This window comes from Rana temporaria, chromosome 12, assembly GCF_905171775.1.
Source record: "Rana temporaria chromosome 12, aRanTem1.1, whole genome shotgun sequence".
NCBI lineage: Eukaryota > Metazoa > Chordata > Amphibia > Anura > Ranidae > Rana > Rana temporaria.
In genome coordinates, this window is record NC_053500.1 from 12,395,250 (window position 1) to 12,416,942 (window position 21,693).

A 21,693-nucleotide genomic window follows, 5' to 3' on the forward strand; every position below is an offset into this window, starting at 1 on the left:
TGGAGGTGGCAGGGAGGGGGGAGACCAGTGACAGAACGAGGCCCCCGGGCCGGGAATTGGACAGCCGACACAGTGCACGGTGTCCCGCTACACCCCTCAGTGACCCGAGAATCCCCGAACGTCGACCCCCGGAACCGGGTCACTGCGCCCGACACGTCACTCCCACAATCCTCCGCGACTGCGGCCTCCGGGGATAACGGGAGAGAGAGAGGTGAGTGCGGCCTTCCCCTCCCCCACCTCACTAATAATATATATACCCTTCCCCTCCCCCCTCACTAATAATATCTATACCTTCCCCTCCCCCACCTCACTAATAATATAAATATATACCTTCCCCTCCCCCTCAATAATATATACACCCCACACTTATATACCTTCCCCTCCCCCCCTCACTTATAATATATACATACATTCCTCTCCCCCTTGTGTCTGATCACACCCCTCCACCCATATATGCTTGTACCCCCAATGTTGTATATATACTCCCCCCCCCCCCAATGTTATATATATATATATATATATATATATATATATATATTCCCCCACACAGATATATATATATATATATATACCCCCCAATGTGACTGACCTGTGCCCCCCATCTCCATACCCCTCCTATATATATATATATATACATACACACACACAGGAGCCCCCAACAAGACAATGACATCACACCTCAGTGTATTACATCATCTGTCAGATATACAAAGAAACAACCGCACATTCCACCATCCAGTGTACAAAATACAGGATATAGAATACTGTACACTGGGACCTGTATATTGCATTCTGTATATAGTGTATACTGTACTCTTATACTGCATTCCGTACTCTCTACACTGCATTCCGTATACTGTACTCTCTACACTGCATTCTGTACTCTCTACACTGCATTCTGTACTCTCTACACTGCATTCTGTACTCTCTACACTGCATTCCGTATACTGTGCTCTCTACACTGCATTCTGTACTCTCTACACTGCATTCTGTACTCTCTACACTGCATTCCGTATACTGTACTCTCTACACTGCATTCTGTACTCTCTACACTGCATTCTGTACTCTCTACACTGCATTCCGTATACTGTGCTCTCTACACTGCATTCTGTACTCTCTACACTGCATTCTGTACTCTCTACACTGCATTCTGTACTCTCTACACTGCATTCCGTATACTGTGCTCTCTACACTGCATTCTGTACTCTCTACACTGCATTCTGTACTCTCTACACTGCATTCCGTATACTGTACTCTCTACACTGCATTCTGTACTCTCTACACTGCATTCTGTACTCTCTACACTGCATTCCGTATACTGTGCTCTCTACACTGCATTCTGTACTCTCTACACTGCATTCTGTACTCTCTACACTGCATTCCGTATACTGTACTCTCTACACTGCATTCTGTACTCTCTACACTGCATTCCGTATACTGTACTCTCTACACTGCATTCTGTACTCCCTACACTGCATTCTGTATACTGTACTCTCTACACTGCATTCTGTATACTGTACTCTCTACACTGCATTCTGTATACTGTACTATCTACACTGCATTCTGTATACTGTACTCTTTATACTTTATACTGTACACTGCATTCTGTATACTGTACTCTGCATTCTGTATACTGTACTCTGTACACTGCATTTTGTATACTGTACTCTCTACACTGTACACTGCATTCCGTATACTGTACACTGCATTCTGTATACTGCACTCTGTACACTGCATTCCGTATACTGTACTCTCTACTCTGTACACTGCATTTTGTATACTGTACTCTCTACTCTGTACACTGCATTCTGTATACTGTACTCTCTACACTGCATTCTGTATACTGTACTCTCTACTCTGTACACTGCATTCCGTATATTGTACTCTCTACTCTGTACACTGCATTCTGTATACTGTACTCTGTACACTGCATTCTGTATACTGTACACTGCATTCTGTATACTGTACACTGCATTCTGTATACTGTACTCTCTACTCTGTACACTGCATTCTGTACTCTCTACACTGCATTCCATATACTGTACACTCTACTCTATACTCTCTACTCTATACACTGTATACTGTACACTCTACTCTGTACACTGCATTCTGTATACTGTACTCTATACATGCATTCCGTATACTGCACTCTGTACACTGCATTCTGTATACTGTACACTGCATTGCGTATACGGTACTCTCTACTCTGTACACTGCATTCCATATACTGTACACTGCATTCTGTATACTGTACACTGCATACTGTACTCTCTACTCTGTACACTGCATTCTTTATACTGTACTCTATACCCTGCATTCCATATACTGTATTCTGTACACTGCATTCCGTATACTGTACTCTCTACTCTATACACTGCATTCTGTATACTGTATTCTGTACACTGCATTCCGTATACTGTACTCTCTACTCTATACACTGCATTCTGTACTCTGTAGTGTAGTCTGTACACTGCATTCCGTATACTGGACCTTGTATAGTGAACGCTGTATACTGTACACTGGACTCTACACTGCACTCTATATTCTGTACACTGCATTTTGTATGGTGGGATGTGTACACTGCATGCTGTATACTGTATGGTGGGATGTGTACACTGCACTCTGTATACTGTATGGTGGGATGTGTACACTGGACGCTGTATACTGTATGGTGGGATGTGTACACTGCACTCTGTATACTGTATGGTGGGATGTGTACACTGGACTCTGTATACTTTATGGTGGGATGTGTACACTGCACTCTGTATACTGGGATGCGTACACTGGACGCTCTATACTGTATGGTGGGATGTGTACACTGGACGTTGTATACTGTATGGTGGGATGTGTACACTGGACTCTGTATACTGTATAGTGGGATGTGTACACTGCACTCTGTATACTGTATGGTGGGATGTGTACACTGGACGCTGTATACTGTATGGTGGGATGTGTACACTGGACTCTGTATACTGTATGGTGGGATGTGTACACTGGACTCTGTATACTGTGATGTGTACACTGGACGCTCTATACTGTATGGTGGGATGTGTACACTGCACTCTGTATACTGTATGGTGGGATGTGTACACTGCACTCTGTATACTGTATGGTGGGATGCGTACACTGCACTCTGTATACTGTATGGTGGGATGTGTACACTGCACTCTGTATACTGTATAGTGGGATGTGTACACTGGACGCTCTATACTGTATGGTGGGATGTGTACACTGCACTCTGTATACTGTATGGTGGGATGTGTACACTGCACTCTGTATACTGTATGGTGGGATGTGTACACTGCACTCTGTATACTGTATGGTGGGATGTGTACACTGCACTCTGTATACTGTATAGTGGGATGTGTACACTGCACTCTGTATACTGTATACTGGGATGTGTACACTGCACTCTGTATACTGTATGGTGGGATGTGTACACTGCACTCTGTATACTGTATGGTGGGATGTGTACACTGCACTCTGTATACTGTATAGTGGGATGTGTACACTGCACTCTGTATACTGTATACTGGGATGTGTACACTGCACTCTGTATACTGTATGGTGGGATGTGTACACTGCACTCTGTATACTGTATGGTGGGATGTGTACACTGCACTCTGTATACTGTATAGTGGGATGTGTACACTGGACTCTGTATACTGTATGGTGGGATGTGTACACTGCACTCTGTATACTGTATGGTGGGATGTGTACACTGCACTCCCTGCACCACACAGGGGGGCCGACCCTCCACCCTCCCCACACAGGGGGGCCGTCCCACCACCCATAGAATCCCCTGTGATGACTCCCTTCCTCTCTGTCCTCCATACATCATTGTGTCCCCTCTGTCCCTCTGCAGGTATGAAGATGGTGAGGGGGTCACTGTATTGTCTCCCCGCAGGGTGACCAGGAACACAGACTCAGGTAAGTGATATTTCTGTGACTCTGGAGACAATCCTAACCTTTGCTTTTTATATCTTATAATAAGGCTGCACTGCAGGTAAGTAGACTATGAAAAGCTTGTATAAGGGCTGTGTGCCAGATAAAAGTGGTCTCCGCAGCGCATTCTCCGCAAGATCACTTTTATCAGCGGTGGGAGAGGTGAACACCCCCTCTCCCGCCGCGTTCCAGTCGCCCACCCCCCCTCCCGCCGCGTTCCAGTCGCCTCAGCCGCTTACCGGCGTATCTTTTTTCCTTATTCAGAAAGCAAGATACGCCGGAATTTTGCTAAGATACGACCGACGTAAGTCTCTGGGTGCATATTTACGATGGCCGCTAGGTGGCGCTTCCGTTGATTTTGGCGTAGAATATGCAAATTTTTCTGGCGTAAGGTTACCCCTGCTATATGAGGAGTATCCAATGTTAAGTATGGACGTCGGGACAGCGTCCAATTTTGCGTCGTTTGCGTAAGTCGTTCGCGAATAGGGCTTTTTGCTTAAAAATAACGTTCACGTCGAAAGCATTGACTACTTGAAACAGGATTAGGAGCACGCGCACTGGGATACGTTCACGGACGGCGCATGCGCCGTTCGTTAGAGACGTCATTTACGTGGGGTCATGTTTTATTTACATAAAACACGCCCACCTCTTCACAATTTGAATTCAGCGCGCTTACGCCGGCAAATTTACGCTACGCCGCCGTAACTTAGGGCGCAGGTTCTTTGTGAATCCAGCCCCAGCCTCACTAAGTTACGGCGGCGTAGCGTATCTGAGATACGCTACGCCCGCACAAAGTTACGGCGGGCTATCTAAATCTAGCCCTATATATATATATTTATTTTTTTAAAGCGCCCCGTCCCTCCGTGCTCACGCGCAGAAGCATACGCAAGTCGCGCCCGCAAATGTAAACTGTATTCAAACCACACATGTGAGGTATCGTCGCCATCGTTGGATACAGTGAGCGGCTATATCATGGAAGCGCGCCCGCAAGAACTTACCAGGTAGAAAGTTCTTGTGGGGAGGACCAGAGACAGCCGCCGAGGGACCCCAGAAGAGGAGGATCGGGGCCACTCTGTGCAAAACCAGCTACACAGTGGAGGTAAGTATAACATGTTTGTTATTTAAAAATAAATTCTCTTTACAACCCCTTTAAGTGGATAAGGGAGCGTTGTCATAGACTTCTATGGAGACTCTTTGAAGCACCAAGAAAGCAACATGGGGGATCATTTTTTAAACAAAGCGGGGTAGATTCAGATACAATGGGCGGGCGTAACGTATCTGAGATACGTTCCGCCGCCGTAAATTAGGGCGCAAGTTCCGTATTCAGAAAGAACCTGCGCCCTAAGTTACGGCGGCGTAACGTATGTGGTCCGGCGTAAGCCCGCCTAATTCAAATGTGGATGATGTGGGCGTGTTTTATTTAAATTTAGTGCGACCCCACGTTTTTGACGTTTTTTTACGAATGACGCATGCGCCGTTCTTGAAAGAATCCCAGTGCGCATGCTCGAAATTACGCCGCAAATCGTCAATGCTTTAGACGTGAACGTAACTTACATACAGCCCTATTCGCGAACGACGTAAAATTTAAAAAATTCGACACGGGAACGACGTCCAAACTTAACATAGGATACGCCTCATATAGCAGGGGTAACTTTACGCTGGAAAAAGCCTAACGTAAACAACGTAAAAAAAAGCGCCGGGCGGACGTACGTACGTTTCTGAATCGGCGTATCTACCTAATTTGCATATTCCTCAGGTAAATATACGGAAGCGCCCCCTAGCGGCCAGCGTAAATATGCAACTAAGATACGTCGGTGTAAGAGACTTGCGCCGGTCGGGTAATCTAGGGAAATCTATGCGTAACTGATTCTATGAATCAGGCGCATAGATACGACAACGCAACTCAGAGTTACGACGGCGTATCCGGAGATACGCCGTCGTATCTCCTTTCTGAATCTGGGCCAGCAAGCGCAGTGTGTGAACAGGACTGTAAGGTGACCAATTGAGTGAGAGGAGATTTGGCAGTGATAAAAAAAAAAAAAGCACGCCAAATCTGTAAACGGGCCGTAACCGAGTCAGGGCGATTCTAATGGCGAGGACATTTGTCAACCACAAGGATATAAAAACACAAGACACAATGTGAAAGTTGAGCAGATCCATTGTAATACCAGTGCAAAAAAAGCAAGTTATTTCTTCTGCTAGTAATACCGTTTTATTCACCTAGGAAGCGCCCGCCCGCTTGGCACCAATGGGGAAACGACATCAGACGTAGCGTTGGTGCAAGCAGTTCGGACATGAAGACGCTCTTCTTTAATGCCACAGTTAACGAAGGTTGCGGTGAGTGGAAGCCAGAGGGCAACCCCCAGCGGAGAGAGGAACGGGCACAGGGCAGGTTTCTACAGGGCGCCACTGGACAGGATGTGCCGCGTACAAGCGAGCAGGAGAGTCCGCCACAGCCAGACCAGAAACGCTTCACCTGCCCCCAGCTACTCTGCGACAAAACCTTCGCCTCCAAGTACAAGCTCTGCAGGTAGCGGTCGCATTGCGGCATATTATTTGTATTTTGTGAAGCCACATGACCATTCCCACATGTATGTTTTATAGGAACTCTTTGGGCTTCCGATGCCAGAAGTCTGTTTTTCTCCCTGGGTCGGAATTAGGAATACAAAGCTGATGCATATTTGAAAGGCAGCAATGGAGAGCGTATTTGGTGCCGGCAGATTTGAGCTTGTGCCTCCCAAAGCCCAACTGAACATTCAGGCCCAGATTCTCGTTGGGAGCGCGTATTTGTGAGCGGGCGTAACGTATCCTATTTACTCTACGCCTCCGCAACTTTGACAGGCAAGTGCAGTATTCACAAAGCAAAGTTGCGGCGGCGTAGCGTAAATAGGCCGGCGCAAGCCCGCCTAATTCAAATGTGGAACATGTGGGCGTGTTTTATGTTAATTTATTGTGACCCCCACGTAAATGGCGCTTTTTACGAACTGTGAAAGTATCCCAGTGCGCATGCTCCAAATTAACCCGCAAAAAGCCAATGCTTTAGACGTGAATGTAAATGGCGCACAGCCCTATTCGCAAACGATGTAATCGACGGAAAAATTAGACGCTGGCCCGACGTCCATACTTAACATTGGCTGCGCCTCATATAGCAGGGGTAACTTTACGCCGGAAAAAGCCTTACGTAAACGACGTATCTGTGACGGCGACGGCCCGGGCGTACGTTCGTGAATAGGCGTATCTAGCTGATTTACATATTTCTAGGCGTAAATCAGCGTACACGCCCCGAGCGGTCAGCGTAAATATGCAGTTAAGATACGACGGCGTAGGAGACTTACGCTGGTCGTATCTTAAACAAATTCTGGCGTATCTGATTCTTTGAATCAGGCGTCAAGATAGGACGCCTCACACTCTAAGGGCCAAGTCACACTAGATGGGGTGACCGACGTTTTACCGTCACCGCAGGGACACGCAGTTGCTTCCTATGTGCCCCATTGGGGCTGCGATACTATGCAGACATGCTGCAATTTATCTCAGCACACCGGCCCAAATCGCACTGCAGTGCCCGGCAGCGCCACCCGACATTGCAGTGAAGAAGGTGTATGTTTTGTACACTTCAAATAAAGCTTGTACAAAAAAAGAAAAAAAGAGGGACGGTGTGGTGCGCTGAATCATGCACCATACTGAATCATGCACCATACTGCCCCCCCCCTAACCAGCCGGCACCGCATCGTGTTGCTCGTGAAATCGACTCACACTATCAGAGCGAATGCTTCCTGGGGCGGGTCCTTTCTGGTAAATCAGGGCAGTGACAATGTCTTCACTATATTTGAGGTAGGTGATGGGTCGGAGCACCGAATCGCTCCAGCTGCTCTGCGATTTGACTGAGGGCACGTGTGAATTCGCCCTAAGCCCCGGTTCACACCAAATACGGTTTTTAAATTGTGTTACTTCAGCGCAACTTCCGAAATCGGTGCTACTGCATGCACAGATGTCAATGGAAGTCGCAGGTGAAATCGGCAAAAATAGTGCAGGAACCTTTTCAAAGTCGGCGCAAGTCGAAGTCGCATCGATTTGACCGGTTCCATAGCCAGAAATTGGGTGCTGCTTGTCCTGCGACTTTGATCTGTCATACCGCACGGCATGTCGCACCGGTGTGAACGGGGGCTAAATCAGTGTAAACGTCATTGCATCACAGCAAAGGACGTGGAGCAGTTTACAGTGGGCTGGATTCAATAAGCAATTGCGCCTGTGTAACCATAGTTACACAACTTGCCCCGGCGTAACGAATGCTCCTGATTCAGGAACCTCGTTACGCCGACTGCAGCCTAAGATATGCGCGGCATAAGGCTCTTATGCCCGCATATCTTAGGCTGCATTCTTGCGATGGCCGCTAGGTGGCGTTCCCGTTGTGCTAAGCGTATAGTATGCAAATTGCATACCAACGCCGATTCACAACGTTACGCGAGCCCTGCGTACGCAGTTTACGTTGTTTCCGTACGGCGGTTTTCGCGTAAGGGTGCCCCTGCTATTAGCAGGGGCAGCCAATGTTGCGTATACCCGTCGTTCCCACGTCGCGAAATTTCAAATTTACGTAGTTTGCGTAAGTGATCCGTGAATGGCGCTGGACGCCATTCACGTTCACTTTGAAGCAAATGACGTCCTTGCGACGTCATTTGCCGCAATGCACGTCGGGAAAGTTTCCCGACGGAGCATGCGCTCTACGATCGGCGCGGGAACGCGCCTAATTTAAATGATTCCCGCCCCCTACGGGATAATTTAAATTGCGCGCGCTTACGCCGGGCATTTTGACGGCGAGCCCACGCAATTTACGGAGCTACTGCTCCGTGAATCAAGGGCAGCGCAGTAAATTTGCGGGGGCGCAGGGCAAAAACGTTGCCCTGCGCCTACGTAAAAAAAACGCAAATCTACCTGAATCCAGCCCAGTGTTTTCTATAAAAGAAGCAGCCACATCCTGAGTAGGAAAGTCTGTTCTCTGCCAGTATGCTGCAGAGAAGAACGCTTGTGCTCTGTGTGGAAGCAGTGGTTTCTCTGCAGAGGTCTGACATGCCCTCAGATAGAGCTTTCCAATCAGTAGGCAGCATGAGCTTTTGCTAATTGATGCAGGAGGCATGTTGGACCTCTGCAGAGAGAACGCTGCTTCCACACAGAGAGAACGCTGCTTCCACTCTGCAGCATGCTGGCAGGGGACAGGCTTTTCTATTGAAGTGGTGGCTGCTTGGTAAAGAAGGGGAAATGTAGGACTTTGCACATATTTTGCCTTGATGCGCCTGCAAAGTATTTAACCGGCTTTACCGGAAAGTGCCATGTAGGCGGATTATTTAATTTATTTTCTGTCATTTTTTCCTAGGCACATGGCTACCCACTCTATGCAGAAATCTCACCAGTGCTTTCACTGCGGCAAAATGTTCCACCGCAAGGACCATCTGAAGAACCACATGCAGACCCACAACCCAAACCGCGTGGCTCTCCAGTGCCCAGAATGCAGCAAGAACTACAGCACCAAATACGGACACCGCCGCCACCTCGCCTTACACGCCATCGCCCGGGGAGACCTGAGCTGCACCATTTGCCTTCAGGTCTTCAGAGACCGCCAGACGGTGTTGGAGCACCTGAAGAGTCACAACCACCGTCCGCCGGCGGGCAACCGGGAGAAGAAGTACCCGTGCGAGCACTGCGACCGCTGTTTCTACACCCGCAAAGACGTGCGGCGGCATCTGGTGGTGCACACCGGGCGGAAGGATTTCCAGTGCCACTGCTGCGCGCAGATGTTCGGCCGCAAAGACCACCTGACGCGCCACATGAAGAAGAGCCATTGCGAGGAGGTGCAGATCAAGCTGGAACCCCCCGATGATTTCGGCCACATGAGCTGCCGACCAGCCATCGTGAAGGAAGAGCACGGGCCGGTCACGTGCATGCAGCCTCGGGATAACCTAGCAGCCGGAGCGTACACTACATCCTTTCAGCCAATGCCAAGCTCCGCCCTTCCCCCATCTCTGATGCCAAATTCCTTGCCCTTAGGGCTCAACTACCCCACCGAAAGTGCACCTACCTTTTCAACAGAGCCATCGAGCAGGTTCCAGTTCACATCTACCTCATACTTTCCAAAAAGTGAGATGGATCCTTACATGTCCGATGGATCTGGGGGCTTCGCCCTCCCCTCCAGCGATTTGTCTTCTTTTCCACCCCAAGCGTCTTTCGATGAGTCTTTCCTCTCCGCGTTGTGCGACCCTCTATCCTCGGGCATAGATTTCAGCCATTTCCTCGGATTTTTGCCCATTAACTTCCCTCCGTGTAACTTCCCGGTCACCGGGCCGGAATCGACGGCGGGAGAAAACCAGTCGTTTTTGTCTTCTTTGGGCCACGCGCAGATGCCAATGGGCTCCATGGCCGGAGACCTGGCTATGCCTCATTTTACCTCAGACATGAATTCTACCACATTGCCTCAGTTTCACCAAGCCTTCAAGTAAATATGGTGAAAACATTTGTTTTTTTTTGTTGTTTTTTTCAATTCTTACCTCATTTTGTTGCCATCTTCCAAGCAAACACGTTAGCCACCATCAAAGGCCTAGAGGTCCTAGGTGACCCTACCTGTCTAGTTTTGGCAAAAAAAAACTTATTTTTATTTTTTTTCTTCCCCCAGTTGTTCAGCAACAGAGAATCTTACCTCAGGACCAGAGACCAAACCATTCCACGTTTGGTGGAAATTAGGAAAGATACCCGACAAATGTGAAACTGGTGGCATTGGCGGAGGGTTGGACAAGATAGCAAGCGCGGTGTGTTGCGTTTGACACCTCCTCCCCCTTCTAGCCACCTCCTGGATGTGTGTAGGAATGGGTCTTCTGAACGAGAACCTGTTTTGAGTCCTCTGTTACCATAGCAGTGCCAATTATCATCTACCTCTTCTAGATCTACGTGAAAAGACTATTCCCGGAGGAGAGCAGTTTGACTTCCTCGCAGCGGGATGGTTGTACTAATCCCAGTCGTAGAGCCCCCCTTCCCCGTCTCATAATACCTCACTATGCAGTTTACAATGTATATAGTCTTCTGACAAACGACAAGCTGTGCCAGGGGGCTTTGGTGCCCCCCGTGATGGCATTTTTTTTTTTTTTTTTTTTTAAAGAAGTGCTTTAGTTTTGACCACAGTGTTCAAGTTAAGTCCTGTACACATATCTTGCCTATGTTATTCAGGATTACAGCATAACAGTATTCATTCCATGTCTTCTGTCTATACCTATCACCACAGTGTTTTCATGACGACTTCTCCTAGAGGCTCCACAGCAGTTGGATTGACTACTTGCTGGGGGGGGGGCGCCGTCTGGTCTGTTACAGCCCTCCGTCTATTACTTCTGAGGTTTGTGTTTCATCTGAACCCTTATCTGATGTCAGCCATGTGGTCTGTGAATTCTCTTTATGTTTGTTGATTATCTACGTTTTTTGATCCCTCAAACAGCAGTTCATACCGTCTACGAGTGCCCAACAAATGTCCAAGAGTCCAGAGGTTAAAGCGGAGGTTCTGCTGATTTTTTTTTTTTTAAATATACTGCAGCTGCTGAGTTTTTAAAAAAATGGACACTTACCTGTCCAGCGCGGCGCCTGCGATGTCGTCAGCCGAGGACGAGCAACTGCGGCTGCACCCGCCACCATCCTAGGTCAGGGAATCGGGAAGTGACTTCACTGCCCGGCTCCCTACTGCGCATGGGCGAGTAACGCGCCGCGCCGTCACTGGTCCACGCTCTCTGCTGGGAACAGTGTATTTCCCAGTAGACGGGGGGGATGCCGCACAAGTCGTTCCCGGAAAAGGGTGCAAATACCTATCTGCACCCCTCTCCCCCCTGAAAGGTGCCAAATGTGACACCGAAGGGGGGGTTCCGAAAAGCGGAAGCTCCATTTTTAGGTGGAGCTCCGCTTTAATGATAACATTGGGGAGTGGTGGAGTCTGTCCCCCCCACAGCGCATTGAATGGTGAACCAAATTTGTAATTACAAACTTTGACATTTCTTGGACATTTGATTGGCACTTTTCACTAGACCAGCCATTCTCAACCAGGGTTCCTCCAGTGCAGGGGTCTCCAAACTTTGTAAACAAAGGGCAATTTTACTGTCCTTCAGACGTCAGGGGGGCCGGACTGTGTCCTCGGGAGTAGAAAATGACCCAGCATCAGCTGGAGTAAACAAATGTCCTATCTTTGGTGTCAGTGAGATCTTTGGTATTATTGGGCCCATTTTTAGGGTCATTGTTGCCCATCATTGGTGTCACTGGGAGGAATTGTGTCTTATTATTGGTGTCACTGCGAGGAATTGTGCCACACCATTGGTGTCACTGGGAGGAATTGTGTCTTATCATTGGTGTCACTGCGAGGAATTGTGTCTTATCATTGGTGTCACTGCGAGGAATTGTGTCTTATTATTGGTGTCACTGCGAGGAATTGTGTCTTATTATTGGTGTCACTGGGAGGAATTGTGCCTCATCGTTGATGTCATTGGTAGGAATTATGCCCCTTCGTTGGTGTCAATGAATAAAAGAGTCCCTCAAGGGCCAAATAAAAGCAAGTAAAGGGCCCCCAGGCCGCAGTTTAGAGGCCAGTGATCTAGTGGTTGATGATTGATAGGTGTTCCTTGACTATGTAACTGATTGACTTCCCACTTGATGGTGCCCCCCGAATGGTTCTGGGTAACGTATCACATAGAGTCAACGGTATGACACCCCAGTGATCTTTTCAGCTGTCTGTTATGGTGGCCACCAATCTAAAGAGGACATTTACCTTTGACTACCAATTTTAAGGGAGGGAGGGTATTGGGGCACTCTTCCCATTGGCCATCAACATAATGGGAACATTCCCAATGACCACCATTGTAAGGGACATTCTTCCCTCCAACCACCAATGTAAGGGACATTCTTCCCACTGATCACCAATGTAAGGGACATTCTTCCCACTGATCACCAATGTAAGGAACATTCTTCCCACTGATCACCAATGTAAGGGACATTCTTCCCACTGATCACCAATGTAAGGAACATTCTTCTCACTGATCACCAATGTAAGGAACATTCTTCTCACTGATCACCAATGTAAGGAGCATTCTTCCCACTGACCACCAATGTAAGGGACATTCTTCCCACTGATCACCAATGTAAGGAGCATTCTTCTCACTGACCACCAATGTAAGGGACATTCTTCCCACTGATCACCAATGTAAGGGACATTCTTCCCACTGATCACCAATGTAAGGGACATTCTTCCCACTGATCACCAATGTAAGGAGCATTCTTCTCACTGATCACCAATGTAAGGAACATTCTTCTCACTGATCACCAATGTAAGGGACATTCTTCTCACTGATCACCAATGTAAGGGACATTCTTCCCACTGATCACCAATGTAAGGGACATTCTTCCCACTGATCACCAATGTAAGGGACATTCTTCTCACTGATCACCAATGTAAGGGACATTCTTCCCACTGATCACCAATGTAAGGGACATTCTTCCCACTGATCACCAATGTAAGGAGCATTCTTCTCACTGATCACCAATGTAAGGAACATTCTTCCCACTGATCACCAATGTAAGGAGCATTCTTCTCACTGATCACCAATGTAGGGAACATTCTTCCCACTGATCACCAATGTAAGGGACATTCTTCTCACTGATCACCAATGTAAGGGACATTCTTCCCACTGATCACCAATGTAAGGAACATTCTTCCCACTGATCACCAATGTAAGGAACATTCTTCTCACTGATCACCAATGTAAGGAACATTCTTCCCACTGATCACCAATGTAAGAGACATTCTTCTCACTGATCACCAATGTAAGGAACATTCTTCCCACTGATCACCAATGTAAGGAACATTCTTCTCACTGATCACCAATGTAAGGAACATTCTTCCCACTGATCACCAATGTAAGAGACATTCTTCTCACTGATCACCAATGTAAGGAACATTCTTCTCACTGATCACCAATGTAAGGGACATTCTTCCCACTGATCACCAATGTAAGGGACATTCTTCTCACTGATCACCAATGTAAGGGACATTCTTCCCACTGATCACCAATGTAAGGGACATTCTTCCCACTGATCACCAATGTAAGGAACATTCTTCTCACTGATCACCAATGTAAGGAACATTCTTCTCACTGATCACCAATGTAAGGAACATTCTTCCCACTGATCACCAATGTAAGGAGCATTCTTCCCACTGATCACCAATGTAAGGGACATTCTTCCCACTGATCACCAATGTAAGGAACATTCTTCCCACTGATCACCAATGTAAGGGGCATTCTTCCCACTGATCACCAATGTAAGGAGCATTCTTCCCACTGATCACCAATGTAAGGAGCATTCTTCCCACTGATCACCAATGTAAGGAGCATTCTTCCCACTGATCACCAATGTAAGGAACATTCTTCTCACTGATCACCAATGTAAGGAGCATTCTTCCCACTGATCACCAATGTAAGGAACATTCTTCTCACTGATCACCAATGTAAGGAGCATTCTTCCCACTGATCACCAATGTAAGGGGCATTCTTCCCACTGATCACCAATGTAAGGGACATTCTTCCCACTGATCACCAATGTAAGGGTCATTCTTCCCACTGATCACCAATGTAAGGGACATTCTTCTCACTGATCACCAATGTAAGGGTCATTCTTCCCACTGATCACCAATGTAAGGAACATTCTTCCCACTGATCACCAATGTAAGGGACATTCTTCCCACTGATCACCAATGTAAGAGACATTCTTCTCACTGATCACCAATGTAAGGAACATTCTTCCCACTGATCACCAATGTAAGGAACATTCTTCCCACTGATCACCAATGTAAGGAACATTCTTCCCACTGATCACCAATGTAAGGAACATTCTTCCCACTGATCACCAATGTAAGGGACATTCTTCTCACTGATCACCAATGTAAGGAACATTTTTACCACTGATCACCAATGTAAGGAACGTTCTTCTTTCAGACCTGGAAATTGGGGGTACAAAGGTTGAGAATGGCTGCATTGGACTGTGTGTGGATTCTCAGATCTGGGTGTAGGCCGGCCCACTGTGTGAAGGTTTCCCGCACCAGAGTTACTGTGCCCAGTGACAATTGAGTTGAATCGATTGTATCCAGTGCCTCGTATTTCACTGTGATTTCCGTTAAGGGCCCAGAGTGCACACAGCCCCAGATGGCGGAGTAGCTTCTCTCAGTGTTAATGCAGAATGTATTGATTACACAGATAGTATTCTTTCTACAGTCAGATCATTCCGGTGTCAGCGATATCTGTCACATCCAATTTCATGTACAGCGTCCACACCAATGGTCGTATTCCTCATACTAGCAGAAGTTCCATCAGAGTGTAAATTCAGGGGCCTACAGGTTGCTGGAGGACTCTGCAGCTTTCAATAAAGCAAGCCATAGATTATACAATTATCTTCCCTGCAATCATGGGTCAAAGGATGGAAAATTGCTCGAGTCCCCCATCCCTCCCACTGTGCTATTGTGTTCTGACAGCGGGAGGTTTCCCCCACTATATAATGATCACTGCTGGCTGCTATAGCCGCCAGCAGCGACCGCACAAGAAAAAACCAACTGTCCATTGATGGATCGACTTCAGTACGACCAGCCTGCCCATAGTTAGATCGAAAGTCGGACAGTTCTTGCTACACCGGACAAATTTTGATCCATCTATGGCTGGCTTACGCATTTGTCTTTTAAGCTCCACCCCCTTTTTCACATTGGGCCCCCCCCGTCACAGTAATAGGAAAAGTAGAGCGGGCGACTCCGATAATTCTTATAATAACTTTATTAATACATGAGAGTGAGTAAAAAAGCACAGGGGCCAACGCCCCGTCATACTGGTACTAACTAGGGTGGCAACGACACCCTTTTTCTTACTGGCTGGTACGAGTGCCGATACGAAATCGCAGTGCGATTTAAAGCTCCTACAAAATGAATGGGCTCAAGTCCCACTGCAAAGAATCGCATTGCAATTTGAACAGGAATGCAGGGAGATTCCGAATCGTATGCCATTTCCTGCGCCGCTCCCGTGTGAAGCCGGGCTTGTCTGCGATTTCCACCTGGATATTACACAGGAGAGGTGCGGGGAAGCCACATGCGATTCAGACAGGAATCTCACTGCATTCCTCTTCAAATTAGAATGCGATTCTCTGCCGTGCGACTCAAGTCCTTTCATTTTGTATGGGCGCAACTTGCACCGCAAAAGGTATCGCTTTCGGAGTATCGGAGCATTTTCACAAGTACGCTCAAGTGCATCCCTAGTACTAACAATAGCATGGGGGGGGCGTGGTCGCCTCAAGCAGCCAATCAGAATATCTGCATGCGATGGATGCCGTCTGGTTGTCGGGCAGCTTATGTCTCAATAAAAACTGGCAATTGTGGCCATGGGGAAGATTTACGAGGGGTCTGGTTCACACCTATGCGGAAACGCACTGGTCCCTGTAACATGGTTTCCTATGGAACACGTTCACGTTTTTTCAGCCGCTGCGTTTTTGGAAAGGGTCAGGGGCTGCTTTTAAAAGAAAAACCGATGCGCTAATATACCTTAATGGGTTAATCGTTAATGGTTTTGCGTTTTTAAATTTGTCCAACAACAAATTGGCGAATTAAAAACGCAAAACGTCTGCAAAATCGCACTGCATAGGTGTGACCCGGGCCTGAAACTGGAGCACTCAGAATCCGGTGCAGCTGTGCAGAGGAACCAATCGGCTTCTAATTTTCAATCAGGCTTCGACAGGAACGCCCCTTTCACAGTGGGGCGGTTTTCAGGCTGGAAATTGCCCCTGAAAACCCCCTCCCATTCATTCCAGTGCGACTTTTCACTCTGGGGGCGGTGCGCTTGCGGGACGTTCCGAAAAATCATGCAAGCAGCATATTTGGGGTGCTTTGGGATCGCTTTATTTAGTGCTCCCAAAACGTCCTGCCCATTGGAATGAATGGCTTTCAAAGCACTTGCAAAACTGGCGTTTTTTGGGCTGAAAGTCCAAAAAGTGGCGCAAAAGCGCCACTTAACCACTTCCATAACCGCGCAAATTTCAGCACTTCTATCCTACATGTAAAAATGATAATTTTTTTTGCAAAAAAAAATACTCAGAACCCCCAAAACATTATGGGCCAGATTCACAGCGGACTTACGACGGCGTATCTCCACGTACGCCGTCGTAAGTCTGAATGTGAGGCGTCGTATCTATGCGCCTGATTCTTAGAATCAGTTCCGCATAGATTTGGCCAAGATACGAGCGGCGTAAGTCTCCTACGCCGTCGTATCTTGGGTGCAATATTTACGCTGGCCGCAAGGGGCGCTTCCGTAGATTTACGCGTCGAATATGTAAATTGGGTAGATACGCTGATTCACGAAGGTACTTGCGGCCGCTACGCCGTTTACGTTAGGCTTACGTCCGGCGTAAAGTTACCTCTGCTATATGAGGCGCAGCCAATGCAAAGTATGGACGTCGGCAAGCGTATCTTTTTACGTCGTTTACGTAGGTCGTACGTGAATGGGGCTGTGCGTAGGTTACGTTCACGTCACAGGCAATGGGCCTGGCGTATCTTATGGAGTAAATTCGACGCGATACTGAGCATGCGCATGCATTTATGTGGGGTCACGATTGATTTACATACAACACGCCCACCTCTTCCACATTTGGCTTACGCCGGCCCATTTACGCTGCGCCGCCGCAACTTACGGAGCAAGTGCTTTGTGAATACTGCACTTGCCCGTCTAAGTTGCAGAGGCGTAGCGTAAATAGGATACGCTACGCCCGCACAAAGATACGCGAATCTGGCCCAATATATATATATATATTTTTAGCAGAGAACCTACAGAATAAAATGGCGGTCATTGCAACTTTTTATGTCACATTTTGTGCAGCAATTTTTCAAACACGTTTTTTCTTGGCAACACGTTCCTGAATTAAAAAAAAAACAGTAAAGTTAGCCCAATTTTTTGGGTATAATGTGACGCCGATTTACTCTGCGTAACATCACCGGTCACATTATACCCAAAAATTGGGCCAACTTTACTGTTTTTTTCTTTTTTTTATTCAGGAAAGTGTCACATGTCACGCTTTAAAAATGCATTCATGCTTGCGGAATGGCGTCAAACTTCGGTACTTTAAAATCTCCGTAGGCGACACGTTAAAAATGTTTACAGGTTACATGTATAGAGTTACAGAGGCGGTCTAGGGCTAGAATTATTGCTCTCGCTCTTCAAACATGTGTGGTTTGAATGTCGTTTACACACGCCGACACGTTTGCGTTCGCTTTTGCGTAGTTTTACACTTTCCCTCTAAAAAAAAAAGCATTTTTTTGATCACTTTTATTCCCTTTACAAGGAATGTAAACATTTCTTGTAAAGGGAATAGTACATGACAGGTCCTCTTTATGGAGAGATGTGGGGGGTCTATAAGACCCCCACATCTCTCCTACAGGCTGGAAAGACCGAGATCCAAAAATAATAAATACAACATTTATGATCTCAGGTTTTCCAGCCGAGTTCCCGGCATTGTTTACTTCCGCCCCGGACGTGACGTCGTCACGCCACGCCCAGGCCTCCGAGACTCAGAGGAGTGCCAGGGACCATCTGTCCCTTGGAAATCTCTATGGCTAACTTCGGCTGGCGGTGGATTCCCTATCTGGCTCGCCAATTGTACGGGCGAGCCGGGAGAAACAGCAGAGGGCGGCTGGAGGGGGGGGTCGACGCTTTAGCACCAATGGCCGGCACTTTCAAAGCAGCCTAAAACCCGGAAGCCGATTGGACGGTATGCACAGCGGCCCCGGATCCTGTGTGCTCCGTTAGTAAATCTCCCTCCACCAGTCATCAGATGGCAGTTTGCACCTGATGCTTCTCCCGCAGGTAGTTCCCTTCTTATTCTGAATTGGAGAGACAGGAGGAGGAGGAAGCATGTCAAATCTGATGGGGGGGGGGGGAGGGGCAGCAATACCATCACATTTGTAGCACTTAATTCCAATGGTCATCTGTGTGCCGGGCACAAGGTTGCTGCGGAGAGAGGGGAGAGGCGCCGTTGGTTGCGACTTGATGCGTTGCTTCCGGCCACATGCTCTCTGAAGAGTAATCCCGAATGCAAATCGCACATCAAAGACCCAAGTGTGAATGAACCCTAAGGGCCTGTGTTGGTGGATTTTGCTTTCATCGCTTCGAAACGCATCGGAGATCAATCGTAAGACAGGTGGGGGGACGACCTCCTTCTGACTTGCATTTGAGCCGCTTCCATTCCCATAGACTTGTACAGTGGAACCTCGGATTACGAGCATAATCCGTTCCAGGAGAATGCTTGTAATCCAAAGCTCTCGCATATCAAAGCGAGTTTCCCCATAGAAGTCAATGGAAACAAAGATAATTCGTTCCGCATTGACTTCTATGGCATGCAATACCGCATTTGGCCAGAGGTGGGGGGGGGGCGCCGGAGAGCCTTGGAAATACTCTGGGACAGCTTGGCTGATCTTGGAAACCCACGAAAAAGTTTGGCGATTCCGAGTATTTCCGAATGGCTCTGAACCATTTAGCGTGTTAATGGAGACTACAGGAAGTCCATGGAGAACTCTTTAACCTCTCTGTAACCTATGAACAAGTTCCTGTCTTTTATCAGAAAAATATCAAACCTTAAAACTCCAGTCCAGGGACTATGCCTAGGCTGGGAGGACATTATTCTGCTGCAGGGAGGAGGAAGCATTTTCTCAGTCTCCTCCCCCTAAGCGATCACTTAGACTGTACAGTATAACTTTGTAGCAGGTCACAGGGAGAGAGGTTACAGCAGGGGCTGATCTGTGTCAGGATTTACATTATTGTGTCATCTCCAGCATTTCAGTCCAGGAAGTAGTAATGGTGACCCTGAATGATCCCTGAATAAAAATGGTGCTGGCCTTTAGGAATAAAAATTGCCAGGAAGAGCCCTGTACTAAATATTTACACTAAGACTTCATTAAAGAGTCACATGAGGTTCTTCCTCAGGGGATTTCACTCTTTTCATATCAAACAGGGAATTCGGCATTAGAGATCAGCGCAATCCGTTTTATCACTATAAACTCTGGAGGGACGGACTTCCTGTTTCAGGAATATAGGATTCTTTGTAGCACTTACCTGATCATTACACCGATCCTCCCTTCCCAGATCTTCAAACTGTAGAACCTTCTTTTGTAATCCAACTGCCATTTTTATAGAACCCAACTGTCATTTGATGTACTTCCTGTTTCAGGAATATAGAATTCTTTTGAAGCACTTGCCTTATAAAGGTTACATCGATCCTCCCTTCTCAGATTAGAACCTTCTTTCAAATACCAACTGTCATTTAATGTACTTCTTGTTTTTTGGGGATATAGAATTCTTTGTAGCACTTTCTTTATAAAGATTACAATGTTCTTCCTTCTCAGATCTTCAAACTGTAGAACCTTCTTTCAGATCCTAACTGTTACTTTTACTTTCCAGAACCCAACTGTCATTTGATGTACTTCCCATTTCAGAAATATAGAATTCTTTGAAGCAATTGCCTTATAAAGGTTACAATGATACTCCCTTCTCAGATTAGAACCTTCTTTCAGAACCCAACTGTCATTTGATGTGCATCTCGTTTCAGGAATATAGAATTCTTTGTAGCACTTGCCTGATAGAGATTACAATGTTCCTCCCTTCTTAAATCTTCAAATGTTAGAACCATCTTTCAGTACCCAACGGTCATTTTCCAGAACCAACTGTCATTTCCAGAACCCAACTGTCATTTGATGTACTTCCCGTTTCAGGAATATAGAATTCTTTGAAGCAATTGCCTTATAAAGGTTACAATGATCCTCCCTTCTCAGATTAGAACCTTCTTTCAGAACCCAGCTGTCATTTGATGTGCATGCAGTTTCAGGAATATAGAATTCTCTGTAGCACTTGTCTGATAGAGATTATAACGATCCTCCCTTCTCAGATCGTCAAACTTTAGAACCAGCTTTCAGATCCCAACCATCATTTTCCAGAACCCAATGCCATTTTCTAGAACCCAACTGTCATTTGAGTACTTCCCGTTTCAAGAATATAGAATTATTTGTAGCACTTGCCTGATAGAGATTACAACGATCCTCCCTTCTAGGATCTTCAAACTTTGGAACCATCTTTTAGATCCCAACCACCAATTTTCAGAAGCCAACCGTCATTTTCCAGAACCCAACGCCATTTTCTAGAACCAACCGTCATTTGATCTACTTCCCATTTCAGGAATATAGAATTCTTTGTAGCACTTGCCTTATAAAGGTTACAATGGTCCTCCCATCTCAGATCTTCAAATGTTAGAACCATCTTTCAGAACCCAACCGTCATTTTCCAGAACCAACTGTCATTTTCAGAACCCAACCGTCATTTGATGTACTTCCTGTTTCAAGAATTTAGAATTATTTGTAGCACTTGCCTGATAGAGATTACAATGTTCCTCCCGTCTCAGATCTTCAAATGTTAGAACCATCTTTCAGAACCCAATCGTCATTTTCCAGAACCAACTGTCATTTGATCTACTTCCTGTTTCAGGAATATAGAATTTTTTGAAGCGTTTGCCTTATAAAGGTTACGTCGATCCTCCTTTCTCAGATTAGAATCTTCTTTCAGAACCCAGCTGTCATTTCCAGATACCCAACTGTCATTTGATGTACTTTCCCGGAATATAGAATTATTTGTAGCACTTGTCTGATAGAGATTACAGTGATCCTCCCTT

The 21,693-nt window shown here is 46.7% G+C and overlaps 1 protein-coding gene across 1 annotated transcript; it reads left to right on the plus strand.

Annotated features, from left to right (window-relative positions):
• The first annotated feature begins 6 nt into the window (after positions 1-6).
• Positions 7-10,447, plus strand: PLAGL2 (PLAG1 like zinc finger 2). Its single transcript, XM_040331598.1, has 4 exons — positions 7-211; positions 3,866-3,930; positions 6,170-6,475; positions 9,314-10,447. Exons 3-4 carry the CDS (start codon positions 6,240-6,242, stop codon positions 10,431-10,433), a joined length of 1,356 nt encoding a protein of 451 aa, XP_040187532.1. The 5' UTR covers positions 7-211; positions 3,866-3,930; positions 6,170-6,239; the 3' UTR covers positions 10,434-10,447.
• The last annotated feature ends 11,246 nt before the right edge of the window (positions 10,448-21,693 follow it).

Coding starts and splice junctions, on each gene's coding strand:
- PLAGL2 (XM_040331598.1), top strand. CDS start 6,240: ATGAAGACGCTCTTCTTTAATGCCACAGTTAACGAAGGTTGCGGTGAG. Junction 6,476..9,313: donor TCCAAGTACAAGCTCTGCAG/GTAGCGGTCGCA, acceptor ATTTTTTCCTAG/GCACATGGCTACCCACTCTA.